General features: G+C 41.6%; 4 protein-coding genes across 4 annotated transcripts; all 4 read left to right on the forward strand.

The window, feature by feature from the left end:
- Nucleotides 1–219: 219 nt before the first annotated feature.
- On the forward strand, nucleotides 220–795 carry LOC149116829 (uncharacterized). The gene has a single exon (XM_089280310.1). It carries the CDS (start codon nucleotides 220–222, stop codon nucleotides 793–795), a length of 576 nt encoding a protein of 191 aa, XP_089136436.1.
- A 178-nt stretch (nucleotides 796–973) lies between these two features.
- On the forward strand, nucleotides 974–3,737 carry LOC149116830 (uncharacterized). Its single transcript, XM_089280317.1, has 2 exons — nucleotides 974–2,302; nucleotides 2,469–3,737. The coding sequence occupies exons 1-2, from the start codon at nucleotides 974–976 to the stop codon at nucleotides 3,735–3,737; spliced, it is 2,598 nt and encodes an 865-aa protein (XP_089136443.1).
- A 1,235-nt stretch (nucleotides 3,738–4,972) lies between these two features.
- On the forward strand, nucleotides 4,973–6,995 carry LOC149116831 (uncharacterized). The gene has a single exon (XM_089282515.1). The coding sequence runs from the start codon at nucleotides 5,188–5,190 to the stop codon at nucleotides 6,802–6,804; it is 1,617 nt and encodes a 538-aa protein (XP_089138641.1). The 5' UTR covers nucleotides 4,973–5,187; the 3' UTR covers nucleotides 6,805–6,995.
- A 3,009-nt stretch (nucleotides 6,996–10,004) lies between these two features.
- On the forward strand, nucleotides 10,005–14,925 carry LOC149116832 (uncharacterized). The gene is made up of 2 exons (XM_089282516.1): nucleotides 10,005–10,354; nucleotides 12,782–14,925. The coding sequence occupies exons 1-2, from the start codon at nucleotides 10,345–10,347 to the stop codon at nucleotides 13,177–13,179; spliced, it is 408 nt and encodes a 135-aa protein (XP_089138642.1). The 5' UTR covers nucleotides 10,005–10,344; the 3' UTR covers nucleotides 13,180–14,925.
- The last annotated feature ends 3,445 nt before the right edge of the window (nucleotides 14,926–18,370 follow it).

An 18,370-nucleotide genomic window follows, 5' to 3' on the forward strand; every position in this document is an offset into this window, starting at 1 on the left:
CTTAGAGGACTAAAACTTGCACATCCAATAACATCTGATGAGAGCTTTGAAGTTTCACTTCTTATTGGTGTGGATCACTACTGGGATTTGATTGAAGATTATGTTATCCGTGGACATGGACCAACAGCGGTTGCGTCAAAAATTGGTTATCTCCTTTCAGGACCATTACAAGCATCCTCCAGTCTTCCTTCAACTACCGTTGTGAACTTACTGCAAACCATGTCATCTACAAAGGAGGATGAACTTGACCTAGAAAAATTTTGGTCCCTAGAAGCTATGGGCATCTCTCCACAATCAGAGAAGAATGATCATGAAGTTTTCCTGGAAAACTACATCAATACCTCAATCACAAGAAATCAAGATGGCAGTTTCAATGCAAAATTCCCTTGGAAGGAGGACTCCCCAATACTTCCAACAAATTACATCAAGTGTGAAAGGCGCACCCGTTCTATGGTTCATCGTCTTGCTGCCACACCTCAACTCTTGACTACTTATGGGAACATCATAACTGAGCACAAAGCACGTGGATTCATTGAGAGAGTTGATGATGCCAAGCCTACAGACAATGTGCACTATATCCCTCACTACCCAGTAAAGAAAGACTCAGCTACAACACCAATCAGAATTGTTTATGACTGCAGCTTCCACTCTTCACCTGACGCCCCTAGCCTGAATGATTGCCTTCTTGTTGGCCCCCCTTCCTTAACAGCATGTGTTCGATTTTTCTGCGATTCCGTACCTTCACTTATGGCTTGTCAACAGACATCGAAAAGGCATTCCTCCATGTTGGCCTGAATGAAAGTGATAGAGACTTTACCAGATTTTTCTGGTTATCTAACCCTGAGGATCCGGAAAGCAAGTTTCAAATCTACCGCTTCAAGACTGTTCTGTTTGGCTCTACCAGCTCCCCATTCATGTTGAATGCAACACTCCACCACCACCTGGACAACTACAACACACCTGTGGCTGAAGTATGAAGGAGAATATCTATGTTGACAATGTCATCTCAGGCTGCGATCAAGAACTAGAAGCTGTTGACTACTATAAGGAGGCACGGTCCATCATGAATGACGCCCACTTCAACCTGCGCTCCTGGTCCTCAAATAGCTCATCACTCAGAGCACAAGCTGCAAAGGATGGTACTGCTGATACAAATGACATTGTGAACATTCTTGGCTTGAAATGGGACCCTTCTACAGATACCCTTACTCTGACTTCAAGCAAAGACAAGCCCAAACAGCAGTTGGTTACCAAATGCAGTGTATTACAAGTCTCATCCAAGGTCTATGATCCTCTAGGGCTCTTGTCTCCAGTAACCATAAGGGCCAAATTGCTGATCCAAGAATTGTCGCAACAACAGCTGGAGTGGGATGAGCCACTTTCACCTGAGCTGAGCAGCCGATGGCATGAGATTGCTGCCAACATAAGGGAAGCAGCTACTATCACCTTCCCTAGACGCTTCTTCCCAAACTCTGAAGCACAGCCCACTGTACCCTACCTGCACGTATTTGGGGATGCCAGTCCTAAGGCCTATGGAGCTGTCTCCTATATCACCAGTGGCGATCAGCGCTCTCTAGTCATGGCTAAATCGAGAGTTGTCCCTTTAAAGAAGTTGACCCTACCACAGTTAGAGCTCATGGCTGCACTAACTGGCGCAAGATTGGCAAGTTTCATTTCTCAGACGCTCAAGTCCAGACACCCTAACCTGATGGTCAAGCTGTGGTCTGATAGTGAAATAGTTCTCCATTGGCTGTCAAGCTGTAAACCGTTAAAGCAGTTTGTGGCCAACCGCGTGAAGGAAATCAAAGGGACATCTCCCATGCCACACTGGAACCACTGCCCAACAGCGGACAATCCTGCTGATTTACTCACTCGCGGAATCAATGCACAACAACTTCAGAGCTCCCCTTTGTGGATATATGGTCCACAGTGGCTTCTGTCTGAGTCCCAATGGCAACACTGGAAACCCTCACAAGTCCTTCACCTGAATCTCTTGCAGCCACTTGAGGAAGAAACCCCCACTAGTGACTCTGTTCCAGCACAACCTCCAGAAGAGAAGACTGGAATTCACCGTGTCATTGATGCCTCTAAATACAGTACGCTGCCTAAACTGGTGGGTGTGACAGCCTATGTCCTACGCCTTCTCAGACGAATGCGCAAACTAGAACCAGAGCATGTGGGACCTCTGTCCGCCACAGAACAACACCTCGCTCTTCATAAATGGATCAAGACCTGTCAAGCACTGACCTACCCCGATGAAATAGCTAACCTGACTTGTCGCTCTCAAACTTGCCTCCCCCTTGTACGGCAGTTTCGTCTCTTCCTTGATGCCGATGGCTTTCTTTGCTGCGGGGGGGGGAGGGGGGGGGATTCACAATGCTCCACTGGATGACTCAGCAAAATTTCCCTTCCTCCTTCCTCCAAGCCATCCGCTCACAAAGTTAATCATCCATGATGCTAATGTCAAGCAACTACATTCTGGAGTCAATGCCACAGTAACTGCACTTCGTCAAACCTTTTGGATTACGTCCATACGTGAACACGTTAGGAAACAACTCAAGCACTGTGTGACATGCCGAAAGCTAGAAGGGACAGCCTACAGAGCTCCAGATCCTGCACCCTTACCTAAACTGAGAGTCCAACAAGCAACACCATTTTCAGTGACTGGAGTGGACTTCACTGGACCCCTTTATGTGCGATCAGAGAGTGGCATTACCAAGAGCTACATTTGTCTGTTCACATGCGCTGTAACGAGAGCAGTACATCTGGAAGTCGTCAGTGACCTCTCAGAGAAAAGTTTTCTTCAAGCCTTCCAGCGATTCTCAAGTCGCAGATCTCTACCACAGCACATGATATCAGATAATGCTTCCACGTTCCTTGCATCTGCAGAAACACTCAATGATCTATTCCAGTCTCCCTCACTAAAGGAACAGCTCAGCCGACAAGGTGTTGAGTGGAAGTTTATCCCTAAACGAGCGCCCTGGTATGGAGGCTTCTGGGAGCGACTTATTGGACTGACGAAGAGAGCTATTAAGAAGACACTTGGCAGAACATCTATCACCCTGACAGAACTCCAAACGCTCACCGTTGAAGTAGAGGCCATTCTTAATGATCGCCCTATCACCTATGTATCAAGTGATTGTGCAGATGAAGAGCCCCTAACACCTTCTCATCTCTTAAATGGAAGAATCATTTCACTGCCTTACCCCATTGCTGATGATGATCCATTTGATCCCGACTATGGAAGTACCTCTGACATGAGGCAACGTGTAGCAGCACAAGCTCAGATCCTCGAATGTTTCTGGAACAGATGGAGACACGAATACCTGACTTCTCTTCGCGGATTCCACAGAACCACCAGGACCAATGAGCAATCAATCAAGAAAGGAGATGTAGTGTTGGTCCATAACGAGCGTCCCAGATCGTCCTGGAAACTAGCAGTCGTAGAGGAAGTGATTAGAGGAGGTGATGGCCTTGTTCGGGCAGTGCACATACGTACAAGTACCGGATCCACCAACAGACCAGTCAATAAACTGTATCCACTTGAAATAACTGCAAGTACCGCTGCCTCTAGACCTGCATCGCCTGACTGTCCTGAACAACAATCTACTACAGTCACATCATCCAGACCTAGACGAGCTGCAGCTGCTGAAGCTATGATGAGAATCGCAGATTGGACGAACAGCCTCCTCGAGTTGCGGTCAGCGGTTTCTGTTTACTTGATATGGTTCGTGTAACACTAGCGAGAAACACATGGTTTTCTGTATGCTTTCATGGCCGCCTTGTGAAACACTTATTTTCTGAATATACATAGTTGAATGACACTTTGTCGACTCCTTGGTATTTCTTCAATGTAACTCTGTCTTCACGACATTGTGTTTCGCAATGTGCTCAAGGAACCGAGGGCGGAGAGGTAATTTTTCTGTAGCTCGGTTTTTCTTGAAGCTGGTCTGGCAAAATGGGGAAGACTAAAAAGGATACGAACGCTAGAGTGGCTGAGCGAAGAAAACAAACAAAAGAAAGTGCGGGGAGTAACTGTACTGTGTGTGGTCAACTGTGCATGGATAACATTTCAAATGGTCTCAATGAGTCTGGCGATTCGTCGATATCGAACTCATCAGAAGAGTCTCTGTCAACATCCCTGTTATTGCTGTCAAGTTCTGAAATTTTTACAGAACCTTTCTTTTCTCTTACCACGAATATTTTGCTTGCCTTATACGATAGCTATAGCTTCATCTGTGTGGCGAATTTTCGCTTCTTCACTCATTGGTGTATTTTCATTCGTTCTTTGCTGTTTTTGCTTTTTTGAACTGGTCCATAGTTTCAACGTGGACTATGTCTACTTATAACTTAATAGAGTTACACCTAATACCAAAAATGCTGGGTAGTCAGAACAACAATGCTGATCAACTGAGTAGTCAATTCGTGACATCCATACAGGTAATTCCCACGAAAATCATCTCGGTTGATTGCGTACGCACCATAGAGCTGTCAATCAACAGGTAAACTTTTACTTCCGGTGAAAACGTAAAACCACCATTTCTCCGCCAATATTTAGCCTTTTTCAAAATTTTTTTCAGAAATTAGAGATTATTCTTCGACCACTACTTTGACCCAAAAATCCAAATTTGAAGAAAATTGCCGACCCGAAGGTATACTGTAACCTTAAGTTCGAGTTCAGCAGAAAGCTTAAGCCTGACAACGCGGTTGGATTGCCAGAGATTCACGGGTTTTGCGTTGGAGGAGAGAAAGCCTATGGTTCAGCCATATTCCTCAGATGGAAACTCGCAGTTGGCAGTTATTCCTGCATACCGCTCATGGTTAAAGCATTTGTTGCTCCTTTGAAGAAAAAGTCAATACCACGCTTGGAGTTGATGGGTGCCTCTCGCTTGCAAGATTATACAGTACGTGTAAAGAAGCACTAGAATTCGCCGCAATCAGCGATTGCAAGAAAGTGTTCTGGATTGATTCTTAGACAGTGTTAACCTGGCAAAACAATGCCAAAAAATACTATCATAATCGAGAAAGCGCTATTAGTTCCGTTTCAGTGCAATCCATTCATTCGAACATTCATCCAAACATTCCTGAGGCCTGCAAAGACAGCTGGGGCATTTTTGACTCCCAGAGGCATAGCACTTAACTTCCGATGTAGCGCGTAGACAGGGCTAACAGGCTCTCTAGTCGAGAATGGGAGAAGAGAAAAGACGGGAAGAAAGGATGGGCGAGGAGAAAAGACGGGAGGAAAGGATGGGCGAAGAGAAAAGACGGGAAAAAAGGATGGGCAATGAGAAAAGACGGGAAGAAAAGATGAACAAAGAGAAAAGACGGGAAGAAAGGATGAACAAAGAGAAAAGACGGGAAGAAAAGATGAGCGAGGAGAAAAGACAGGAAGAAAGGATGGGCGAGGAGAAAAGACGGGAAGAAAGGATGGGCGAAGCGAAAAGACAGGAAAAAAGGATGGGCAAAGAGAAAAGACGGGAAGAAAGGATGAACAAGGAGAAAATACGGGAAGAAAGGATCAACAAAGAGAAAAGACGGGAAGAAAGGATGAACAAAGAGAAAAGACGGGAAGAAAGGATGGGCGAGGAGAAAAGACGGGAAAAAAGGATGGGCAAAGAGAAAAGACCGGAAGAAAGGATGAACAAAGAGAAAAGACAGGAAGAAAGGATGAACAAAGAGAAAAGACGGGAAGAAAGGATGGGCGAAGAGAAAAGACAGGAAGAAAGGATAGGCGAAGAGAAAAGACGAGAAGAAAGGATGGGCGAAGAGAAAAGACAGGAAGAAAGGATGAGCGAAGAGAAAAGACAGGAAAAAAGGATGAGCAAAGAGGAAAGACGGGAAAAAAGGATGAGCGAAGAGAAAAGACGGCAAGAAAGGACGGGCGAAGAGAAAAGACGGGAAGAAAGGATGGGCAAAGAGAAAAGACAGGAAGAAAGGATGAGCGAAGAGAAAAGACGGGAAAAAAGGATGAGCGAAAAGGAAAGACGGGTAAAAAGGATGAGCGAAGAGAAAAGACAGCAAGAAAGGACGGGCGAAGAGAAAAGATGGGAAGAAAGGATGAGTGAAGAGAAAAGACGGGAAGAAAGGATGAGCGAAGAGAAAAGATGGGAAGAAAGGATGAGCGAAGAGAAAAGACAGGAAGAAAGGATGAGCAAAGAGAAAAGACGGGAAGAAAGGATGGGCGAAGAGAAAAGACAGGAAGAAAGGATGAGCAAAGAGAAAAGACGGGAAGAAAAGATGAGCGAAGAGAAAAGACGGCAAGAAAGGATGGGCGAAGAGAAAGGGCAGGAAGAAAGGATCAGCGAAGAGAAAAAATGGGAAAAAAGGATGGGCGAAGAGAAAAGACGGGAAGAAAGGATGAGCGAAGAGAAAAGACGGGTAGAACGGATGGGCAAAGAGAAAAGACGGGAAGAAAGGATGAGCGAAGAGAAAAGACAGGAAGAAAGGATGAGCGAAGAGAAAAGACGGGAAGAAAGGATGGGCGAAGAGAAAAGACAGGAAGAAAGGATGAGCAAAGAGAAAAGACGGGAAGAAAAGATGAGCGAAGAGAAAAGACGGCAAGAAAGGATGGGCGAAGAGAAAGGGCAGGAAGAAAGGATCAGCGAAGAGAAAAAATGGGAAAAAAGGATGGGCGAAGAGAAAAGACGGGAAGAAAGGATGAGCGAAGAGAAAAGACGGGTAGAACGGATGGGCAAAGAGAAAAGACGGGAAGAAAGGATGGGCGAAGAGAAAAGACAGGAAGAAAGGATGGGCGAGGAGAAAAGATCGTTTCCCAAATGTCCTTGTTCCCTAAGTGTCTTTTAGAATATATTTAATATTTATAAGGGATACTTACAGTAATAAAGAGAAGAATACATAGTTAACATATTCATATCTCCGCTAGATCTTTAAAATCCGTCGTAATTAGAATATCTTACTAAGTTGTCGACTGCCATTTGAGACTGGAAGTTCAAACCCTCTCCAAAAAGATCCAAATAGGACGGAATTCACGGATTTGGCGGAATTCCTTGTCAGACTGCCATGTAAAACTGGAAGTTCAGACTGTCTCAAAGAATATCCAAATGCAGTGGGTTTCACGGATTTTGCGGAAATGCTGTTATTTAAATATATATACTTACAGTTAAAAAGAAAAGTAATGTAGTATTATTATATTATTATTATAATTACAATCTTAGACACTTACAGTAAAAAGAGAGGTATTAGTAATGATAATTATTATATCCGCAGAATCTGTGAAATCTGCTGCAGTTAGAAAAGTCTTATCAATTGAGCAGCTGTCACGTCAAGTTGAAGTGCTATAGCACTCTTGCTGTTAGGAAATATTACCAATTAGCTAACAGTCACGTCAAACTATAAGTTGAAGTGCTCTCACAAAAAACTGTATATAGGTCGGATCTTACGGATTTTGCAGAAATGTACAAGGAAGAATATTTTGTTTGCAGTTGGCTTGATTTTCTGTAATAACTGTTGCATTTGTGGACTTCACTAGCATTTCAGAGGACTTTTAGCTGAAAAATAAATAAGGTTTCGAGTCTACTATGATTTTCTACATAGCCATCAAAAAATTTGCTTTTTAGATATGCCCTTGTACAGAAATGTTTTGATTTTGCTGGAGGTTTTGTTCCCTTTAGTGTTAACCAAAGCCTCAATGGGCAACTCTTGCTGAAGATATTTGTTTTCGTTGCACGGTAAACCATTGTTTATCGGTGCAGTTTGATCTTGACCTTGAAATTAAACAATCATACTTTGATTCACAGCTTCTGAACTCAAATGAGCAGCATTTGTTTCATGAAAAAGATGCTACCAAGTAGTTGTCAGTGAGATCAGTGCCTTTGATTAGGTCATTTGTTTTTGCTGTTCGCATGCTTTAAGTGCAGTGCAACTGCAGCTGAAATGATGTAATCACCAGATAATGAAATTGGTATCACCTATTATCTGGATGGATAATTATGAAAGAAAATTGATGCGATGGACATGAGAGGATTATTTTTAGCTCAGAGCGTTTGACGGGCCGCTACAAAGTCATTGTTGAACTAAGAAAAGTGTCACAGTGTTAGATACCAAATTAAACTCTGCTTGTTTTCTCTTTGAAGTTTGTGCGACTTTCAAATTTATGCCCCGTGATATCACAGCGTCGATTTGTATAAATCAGGAGCAACTCCGTTCTGTTCTGACCAAATCATTACAACATGAAGAGAGCAAGACTTCCATGTAGACAACTAAACAGCCAGGCGATTAAGAGTTTGGTTTTATGCTACATCAGTCCAATGGTAAGCAGACTTTGATTTGTCTGTCAAGAATCGTTTTCTTTTCCTTCGTGGATTCCATATTAGCTCATAGGTTGATTACTATGTGAATTAAGCAAATTTTGCAAGAGGCTATGTAAGTGAAACCCGAATTAAAAGATGTCTTTTTAGGTGCAACTGTGCTTACAGTTTCTTATCTCATTTATTAAAGTTTGTTAAGGTGGATCGAAATAGGGTCTCTTTAACCTCTTTGGTCGTTGCCATGGCAACCAATGTTGAGACCATGGCTATCTGAATTTATAATTTTTTTTGTTTTTGTATAGAATTGTGTACTAAATGTTTTTTTCCTTATCAATTCTGGTGTAGTTGAGATCCAATACCAAAGTTATGTCACGATGGAGATGTTTAAACTGTTTCGATCCACCTTAAGCTAGGGCCATGTTCATTCCAGCCCGTTTCTTTAGGGAGCCCGCTTTTCTTCCGTCTTGAAATTGGAAATCTTCATCTCTCAAAGTAGCAGTCCTCTGTCCAAACCCGTGCTTAGTTATTCCTTCCTTTAGAAAATCATCCTCTTCTTTTGTGAATTTCAAAACATGATGAATGTTCCTCTGAGAGCACAGGCAGCCCAAGCTCTCTCTATGCACCACACAAGCAACACAAATATGGCATCGAATTATAAGGGTTTATATGGGATTTTCTACAAGATATCCATGGAGGTAGTTAAAAGTGAAAATTCTCACTAACAATGGCTTACCTTATTCCAGACGTGTGTTGTTTGCTCCTGGTGTGGTTATTTTACCGTTTGAACTTGATTTAAGTGACTTTTTTGAACTCCAATTTTCCCTCTATAAAGAGAGGACAAGGCGAAACACCTCAGTCGGAACAGCCTGCCGAACGAAGTCAAAAATCCCAGGCTAAAATGTACCCACGGCCGTAAATCTACCGCAGAATTCAAGGGCAAAGGTTGATCTTTCATTTCAATCCTCTAGCCACACAATTGCAGCCCTGTGAGCGACGCCAGGCGGCTCTTCGTGTCTCCAGTAAAACGATAGAACTATGGAAGAGCTCCGTGTCGTTTGATCTGCGACCCAATGACCGTTGAAATCGGCTTGGTAACCTCGTCATGTTGGCAAACCAAGACTCGCGGGGGTACTAGACCGCAATTTGTCAACTAAACTTCTTGTAATCCCCTCAGGTCGAATTTACAATGCAAAATAAAAATCGTACAGAACGCTTTTGCAAAATGGCTTCAAAACCAAAGAAACTTAAGATCAACGGCGAAAGCTCCGTAGAAACTGAGGAGATACAATCATTTTTGACGTGGAAGTCGTGGTAAGTTTTCTCGTTTATGTACCTTTGATTTGTTTGTATAAAATATTCGCGAGCTGATAAACTAAATTTGCTTCTCTTAGGGTATTGTGGAATTATGAATATTGTGAGGAAACTGTAATGGAAGCCAGCAAAATTTTGTCTAGAATATACGAAGAGAAAGAAATTGCCGTAAGCAAATTGAACTCTGTTTTGCTCGGGAGAATTCTTAATGAATTATGGGGAGATGAAGTTAAATTGGTGAGGCGAGGACCAAGTAACTCAAAGGTGCGTAAACCTGAAAACTTACCATGACTTCCACTTCAAAAATGATCTCCTCAGTTTCTACGGAGCTTTCGCTGTTGATCTTACGTTTGACAAATTTGACAAATTGCGGTCTAGTACCCCTGCGAGTCTTGGTTTGCCAACATGACGAGGTTACCAAGCTGATTTCAACGGTCGTTGGGTCGTGGATCAAACGGCACGGAGCTCTTCCATAGTTTTATCGTTTCACTGGGGACACGAAGAGCTGCCTGGCATCGCTTGCAGGGCTGCAATTGTGTGGCTAGAGGATTGAAATGAAAGATCAACCTTTGCCCTTGAATTCTACGGTGGATTTGTGACCGTGGGTACATTTTAGCCTGGGATTTTTGACTTCGTTCAGCAGGCTGTTCCGACTGAGGTGTTTCGCCTTGTCCTCTCTTTATAAAGGGAAAATCGGAATTCAAAAAAGTCGCTTAAATCAAGTTCAATCGGTAAAATAACCACACCAGGAGCAAACAACACATGTATGGAACAAGGTAAGCCATTTTTATTGAGAATTTTCACTTTGAACTACCTCCAAGGATATCTTGTAGAAAATCCCATATAAACCCTTATAATTCGATGCCATATTGTGTTGCTTGTGTGGTTCATAGAGAGAGCTTGGGCTGCCTGTGCTGAGAGCGCAAGATTCTTTCGGGCAGGGCGTCCTTTTTGGGGCAGGAGCTGATATTTTGCGCTCTTTAACCTGAAGGCCCAGCGTCGGAAACTGAATCTCCGAGTCTTGTGTGGACGTCCTCGTCCACTTCTGAACCGTTGGCACGTTGAAGTTTTAGTAGGCACTTGTGACCCTTCAAAGCAACTTCATGGGATCGTTGCTTTTGACAGTGAACTTTAGCAACTCGCTAGTGAGGTCATTGAGGCTCTGCGTTTCAACAATTTGGCGATGACGCGTGAGATGGATGTACTTTCCAATTGCATCAAACACCAGTTTGCTCATGATCTCCCCCAATTCTGTTGACGAGAACGAAATCACACTGGGGTTTAAGCAAAGGTCTGATGTACGAGATGCAGCCATTAAGCACTTGCATGTTTGCATCGGACAGAATCAAAGAATCAAATCCATACTTTCCAGCATTTCAAAAATCAACTCTTCCTCGTCTTCGCAACAAAATCTAAGAAACTTAAAGCATCTTGTCATTATTAGTTGAGCTGCGTGATCTTTTTTGCAACCGCCACCACTTCCAGTCAACCATCTCGTGAATACTTCGCCAATGTCACACGATAATGAAAATGAGGGAAGTAACTTTCCGGCATGTTTTGTAGTCTCACTTGTTTGATCTTGAATTGTGTTCACCATTTGAACATTTCTTGCTACCTTTAGCGAATCTGTGATTTCTTTCGAATTGGGCTTTTTATTGAAATAAAAGAACCAACTTTCCTTGGTATTGACATGCTTTCTGCACCCTCTTTGACTTTGAAATCCATCATGGTTGTAATGACTAAGATTCATTTAATTCAAGTACAGACAGTTGCAGACATTTCAGTGAGTCATTCATGACGTCACCGCTGATCGTATGTATCGTTGTCGCTACTAGGTATCAAGTTTAGGAAGAGCACATGGTTTTTGAGCTCGTGGATACGCGAAGCGTGGAAACGTGTTTGTTGCGGGGACTCTGATATGCAAATGTGTCACTCACTCACTCAATCAGGTGTAGACACTGTTCGTAGTTAGTCGGCCCAAACGAGAGCACCCGACTCCGATGCCATGTTGGAATAGTAACTGAGCCCGACGCCACATTGGAATAGTAACCGTGCAGTCACTGCGAGCCTACTACTCAATGCGTGCATCGTGCCAGCCCGAATATTGATGATTTTGTAGCTTTTACAAGACCATTAATATTAGGTGTTTCGCTAAATTGAAGAGTTGACTTCGAATGTTCGAATTAGTACTATGGCCAACTTGAAGGCTGAATTTCAGGAGCATTTGAGTTGTCCAGGCATTCAAAATGACCAGGAGATGTGCATTTGTTTGCTGGCAAGCATACCTGCCAACTCTCCCGGTTTTCCTGGGAGTCTCCAAGTTTTTCATCAAATCTCCCGGTCTCCCGCTTAGAACACCAAATCTCCCGGGAAATACCTAACGTGGGTTTTTTCAATTTTTTTTTTCATCAATTTCGTTATTTTCGAGAATCCAAAAAGGAAAATAAAACAAAAAGTGGATTTAGTGCTCTTATTTGAGCTGTTCTCAATCGGAAAACATCGGAAAATGGGAAACTGAGCGATCAAATCGATACATATTTAACGAGAATCGTAATTGGTCAGAAATCAACCAATCCAACGCACAATACATGGAAGAAAGTTGGCCGGTTTTCGCATGCTGTTTACACTCGAAGCGAAGATTGCCAGCATGAATTTCGGTTCGCTGCAAAATGAATTCTTAGGTGCCCTTCCCTCGGGCTTTGAGGGAGTGAGGAGACTTGCTTCACAGAAAGTGAAGGAGATTCCTCTAGTTGACATCCAGCCATCAGTAACCACTCGAGGTAAGCTACTTTTGTGGGTTTTTTGAAAATTCAAGCGCTTTGAAATGTGAGCGGGTCAGAGCTGCAAGTCGTGATGTCAAATAGTTTTAAATTAATAAAACTTCACTTCTGAAAAATTCATGAATTGGAAACTTTAGGCACTAGGCAAAGGATTTGAGGGCCTAATGTTTCCAATTCATGTACTTAAATGGAGAAGTGATTGTTTGGAAAAAGTCTATAAAACCCTTAATTCCAGGAGCTCGAAAAATTGTTTGAGTTAAAAATCCCCTAGGGCCAATTGTTTGCAATGGGAATTTCCTTGTCTTCATTTTCACCTTGTAGATAAAGCTGTGCGCACTTTGCTCTGCACAGGTGGCACTGCGGCTACGACTGTCTCAGTAAAACAGTTATCAAACGCTTCTCAATGACTGGTTTCCTTTGTAGGTACCCAAACCTTGTGCCCTTTTACATCAGCGAAAGATCTGGAAGAACTGACTCAGGAGGTCCACGACTTTACCACAATGGACAAAGAGGAACTTCCAAAGTCAGTCAGGGAGTTGACCAATGCCAGTAAAGGTGGCACCCGGCTAAGACCCGACATCGTTTGGGACCATCTGCAAGAGATGACCACCCTGGAAGGCCATAAGGGTTTCCCTCGGCTCTCCAAGATTGCTCCGCTTGTCCTTACCATACCACACTCGAATGCTGGTGAAGAAAGGGTCTTCTCTATGATAAAGAGAAATTTGACGTCTTTAAGGTCCTGCTTAGATCAAGAGGAAACCCTGGGCAGCATCATGATGATTAAGATGGAGTCCCTTAACTGGCAGCCCCGTAAAAATTGAGCTTCCACCCAATGTACTAAAAGCAGCAAAGAGCGCTATGAGGCTGTACAACAAGGCCCATTCGTGATTATCAACTCTAACTGCTTAGTTTAATACACTTTTTTTGTGCGGGGATGATGTTTTCCCTTTTCGAATCGTGTGTCATTTATCACATGTACACAATATTTCTTTGTTTCCATATATCTGTCGGTGAGTGGCGAAAAGAAAAAAATAAAAAGAAGAATTTACAGAAGCATCCCACCTGATTTGAAATGGGAAACCATTACGCCCAAGTGAAAAAGGTCTATTATGATCGCGTTGTTGTTAGCAAAGAATATTCATTGTCGTAAGGTGTGTCTGATAAATGCATTCCAGAAAGTACCGTTGAACACTGATCGATTTTGTGTACAGTATAACTATTTCAATGCACATTCATTACACCCAAGAGGCAAAGTATATTATGATCATGTTATAATGATACGAAGGACCCTGTTAGTAAAAACCCTGCTTTACAGCAGATATTGTAATGCAATATGTGGACTTTTCAACATAGATCATAACAATAGCACTAAGATGTTGAAAGATGTAAAACTTTAGAATCACTGAGCAACTTAACATTTAAGATTATGAAAAATAAATGCTGTTCTAACTGAGAGACGTTCGGAACATTCGGAAGGCCTTCGGGTGATTTTCGGAGAGTATTCGGACATCGTTGAAAATGACATTCTTACAATGCAAAGATTTCTAGACGTCTCCAGATTTTCGTACCCTGGGGGTTGGTAGGTATGGGCAAGTGACCTGAAAATGATTAAATCTCATGCTAATGTGGTAAGCTTTGATGAGAATGTGTCTTATTCCTCGACCTTAATGAACTTATATGAGTGAAACGAACAACTTTTAATGAACGAAACAGCTATTGAAAACAGGGCAAACATCGGCACCATTGTATAATATTGTAATTTCATTTTGAAACTCGTGGATACGCGAAGCGTAGAAATGTGTTTCTTGCAGGGACTCCAATATGCAAATGTGTCACTCACTCACTCAGGTGTAGACACTGTTCGCAATTAGTCAGCCCAACCGAGAGCGCCCGAGGCCAACACCATGTTGGAATAGTAACCGAGCCCGACGCCATATTGGAATAGTAACCGTGCAGTCAGCGCGAGCCTCGCTATCGTTTTTGTGTGGTTACTACTCAAAGGATGCAACGTGCCAGCCCGAATTGACGATTTTGTAGCTTTTACAGGACCATTAATGTTAGGTGTTTTGCTAAATTGAAGTGGAGTTGACTTCAAATGTTCGAATTAGTAATATGGCCAACTTGAGAGCTGAATTTCATGAGCATTTGACTCGTCCAAGCGTTCAAAATGACCAGGAGATGAGCATTTGTTTACTGGAAAGTGGCCTACTAATGTGGTAAGCTTTGATGAGAATGTGTCTTATTCGAGGACCTTAATGAACTTATATGAGCGAAACAAACACTTCTCAATGAATGAAACCAGGACAAAATTTCGGCACCATTATATAATATTGTAATATCATTTTTGAGTTATTTTTTTTGTAAAAAAAATACCTCTTATGGATGGGTCAATGGGTGAGTGAGTGAGTGAGTGAGAGATGTATGTATGTCACACCAATCAGATTGGATCTACTATGAACAGTCAATCAAATTTACTGTTGTAAAGGTAAATGGTATGTGAGAAACACAAAGTATGTATAAACACAAGGACTTTGGTAATTGAAAAATAAAGAGTGACGTGTTTGTTGCCGGTTTGTGATTTTTAGTCCGGTTTGGAGGGGAGTGTGACAGTTACGTACGTACATTGGGTTGTTTTAGAGTGCATATTTTTCAGTGTAATGGTGGCCAGTTATGAACGAGATGAGTCTTGAGTTTTGAAGCAGTTCATGAGTTAGTAGTAGGCAAATGGCACGAGATGTTTATATTTTTAATTATTTTAAAAGGGTAACTTGATTCTTTTGTTTTTCACAAGGAGTTAATTCAATTAGAGGTCACGAATCGTCGGTTCTAGTTCTTAGGACATGTTTTAGAGGAGACAAGACTATTTAGATTTGAAGCAGTTCTAACGTTTACCATAGTAAGTGCAAGTAATGATTGTTTTGTTCTTGTTGCATGCAAATGTAACAAGATATATTTATGTTTTAGTTACAATGGGTAATTTGACACTCTTGTTTTTCACAAGGTAGTAAATTCAATTAGAGGCGATGAATCGTCACCACTTGTTCCCACAAGATGTTTGCTATCTTTAGTTACAAATGGTAACTGGACACTTTTGTTTCTCATATGGGAGTAAATTCAATTAAAGCTTACAAGTTATCGGCTATTCCCAGGATATTAAACAAAAAAGCTTTCATTTCTGGTGTTTTTATGTCTCTGCAGTAGTAGTTTAATAGTTTCATTTGACGACATTCATTTTAGTCCGATATTTTTAAAGGTAAAAAGTATGAAAACTGTTCAAATGTTCTTTGAAGACTGTGTGGCGTCAAGTTAAAGTGCATTCAATTAAATCAGACTTTCAACGTGTCAGAGAGGTTTTTTTCCTTCTATCTATTTTTGAGTTAGACCCGGTCCAAACACTGCTCCACTCATGTGCCGAACCAAACTTGATTAAGTTCGACTTTAGAGCGACTTTGGAGCGACGGCTGGTTCAGACGGCATACTTGCGTCGAACTGAATTCGGGAAGCCAGTGGTAACAATGTTTGATGAGAAAATATGTGTTCTGAATTCACGAACTCTGTCCAAATAGAAAAGCTGTGACTAACATTTCGCTGTTATCATGCTGTTATAGCAATATTTAGGGAAGCAAATTCAAACTCAAGGTTCCGTGTTTGTATTTAGACAGGTTTTCTCCCGGTTAAATCTACTTGTTAAAGGGAAATCTAATAAGCTGGGCTATTATCACGAAGAAAAAGCAAAAGATGCCACTCCAACGTCGCATAGTGCGACAGACCCTGCCGAATTTAATGTTTTTTTGCCACACCAAACCTAACCTGCCGAACCAAACTGATTCAAACGCCGCTGTTCTGCCGTACTTAACTCATCAGTTAGGCTCGGCACATGAATGGAGTGGCGTTTGGAACGGGCCTTATTTTTTTTGTAAAAAAACTCTTAGTCGGCACGTCAGGTATGTCACGGACGGTACAATGGATGAGTGAGTGAGTGAGAGATGTATGTATGTCACACAAATCAGATTGGATCTACTATAAACAGCCAATCAAATTTCTTGTTGTAAAGGTGAATTGTATGTGAGAAGATTTGATCCCGATAGAGTTCAGAACGGCCATATTTATTCTTCTATAAAAGAGGAAGTATTCATATATTGGGTTTACTTCGACATTTTCTATGGGTCAGGCTGAGGATTTTGGTTAAATGAACGAGATGAGCCTTGAGGTTTGAAACAGTTCGTGAGTTAGTAGTATGCAAATGGCACGGGATATTTTCATTTTTAGTTACAAAGGTAACTTGATACTTTTGTTTTTCACAAGGAGTCAATTCAATTAGAGGTCACGAATTGTCGCTTCTAGTTCTTAGGACTTGCTTTAGAGGGGACGAGACTTCAGATTTGAAACAGTTCTAACGTTTACAATAGTAAGTGCGGGTAACGATTGTTTTGTTCTTGTTGCATGCAAATATAACAAGATATTTTTGTTTTTTAGTTACAAAGTGTAATTTGACACTGGCCGTCGATAAAACCAGGAACATGGAACACTCCGGAACATCCCGGAACATTGAATAATTATACTAATTATGAGAAAACTATGCAAAATTAATTTTTCAAAAATTAAATGAAACAAAAATAAACTGGTATGAGCTCGGAAAATAAAAAGCAAAACAAAAACGTTAAACAAAAAAAGAAAAAAGAAAGAAAAATGAAAATGACTGCAATGAGTGACAGCTCGCAACTTAGAAGACTGATCCATTCCTTCCAGTCTTTCACCGTCAGTTTAATCACGTGACTGTTCTTTATTTCCCGATTTCGTTGTTCATAGAAAACCAAGGTGGTGACCTTCGAACTCTTAAATCAGACTGAAAAATATCGGTACACGAGTGTGATTTCTTTATTCAATTCATTACGTCAATTCAAAGATATGCGTATACACGATTTCTCATGAAGAAATAGTTTCTCCATGAGATAGAAATAGAAACTCTTCGGCATTGAGTTTCTTGTGCACACTAGTTCGGACTGCTCAAGCTGTGATGACAGTGTAAACAAATACAAACACAAAATTTAAAACTATTAGGCGACGCGCTGTCTTAGAGGGTCTCTGGTCAACACTTTATTGTCTTGAGAAATATTTGTTACAAGTGTTGGCGATCTGAAATTGAATTCCAACAGTTCAAATGCCTTTCCTGGAAAATGTTTTCTCCAATACAAGTTAATTCTTAATTAATTAAAAAAAAACACTTTTACCGCAGGCTATAATCTATTCATCGCTAGTTCAACTTCACGCGCAGATTGTTATCTGACATTCGATCAAACTTAGTTTTCTATTGAGCCATTCGAACGCCACCAAAGTAGACCAAACATGCGAAGTATGCACGTGAACGCACTACTCTAATCTTTGACCAGAAAGGCTGAGTCTGCACTTGGTGGGTCATAGTGCCAGGCGTTCCTAGCGGAGAGTGCGAAACTGGGAATGATAATTGCAACACGAAGACGGAACTGTAGTGACCAAACTATGGCTACTGACTTAAAAAGCAACTGTATGATGCTCCTACAAACACCTCAGATGTTGAAGAAATCGGGGATCAACAAAGGAAACCCAGTGAATTACCTGGCATTCATCGTCCGAATCGTCCATGTTTGTGTTGAAAAACAGAATGCTATAATGCAACGTGACGCAATTGGCGGGAAAGAAGAGGAGCCTGCACTCATTGTAGTCAGTTGAATGAATACCCAACGTTCCCTACCCTTCCCCTACTGACTCCCCTTTCCCCAATAACATCTTTTCATATTTCGAGCTAATACCAGTTTATTTTTGTTTTACATTAAACAAAAAGAGCTTTCATCTCTGGACGGTTTTTACGTCTCTGCAGTAGCAGTTTAATAGTTTTATTTGATGACATTCATTTCAGTCCGATATTTTTAAAGGTAAAAAGTATGAAAACTGTTCAAATCTTCTTTGAAGACTGCGCGGCAGCAAGTTAAAGTGCAATTTAATTAAATTAGACTTTCAACATGTCAGAGGTTT

The sequence above is a fragment of the Orbicella faveolata genome, unplaced genomic scaffold (assembly GCF_042242905.1).
Source record: "Orbicella faveolata isolate gen_17 unplaced genomic scaffold, um_ofav_v1 contig_12, whole genome shotgun sequence".
NCBI lineage: Eukaryota > Metazoa > Cnidaria > Anthozoa > Scleractinia > Merulinidae > Orbicella > Orbicella faveolata.

Coding starts and splice junctions, on each gene's coding strand:
- LOC149116829 (XM_089280310.1), top strand. CDS start 220: ATGTCATCTACAAAGGAGGATGAACTTGACCTAGAAAAATTTTGGTCC.
- LOC149116830 (XM_089280317.1), top strand. CDS start 974: ATGAAGGAGAATATCTATGTTGACAATGTCATCTCAGGCTGCGATCAA. Junction 2,303..2,468: donor CTCAAACTTGCCTCCCCCTT/GTACGGCAGTTT, acceptor GCTAATGTCAAG/CAACTACATTCTGGAGTCAA.
- LOC149116831 (XM_089282515.1), top strand. CDS start 5,188: ATGGGAGAAGAGAAAAGACGGGAAGAAAGGATGGGCGAGGAGAAAAGA.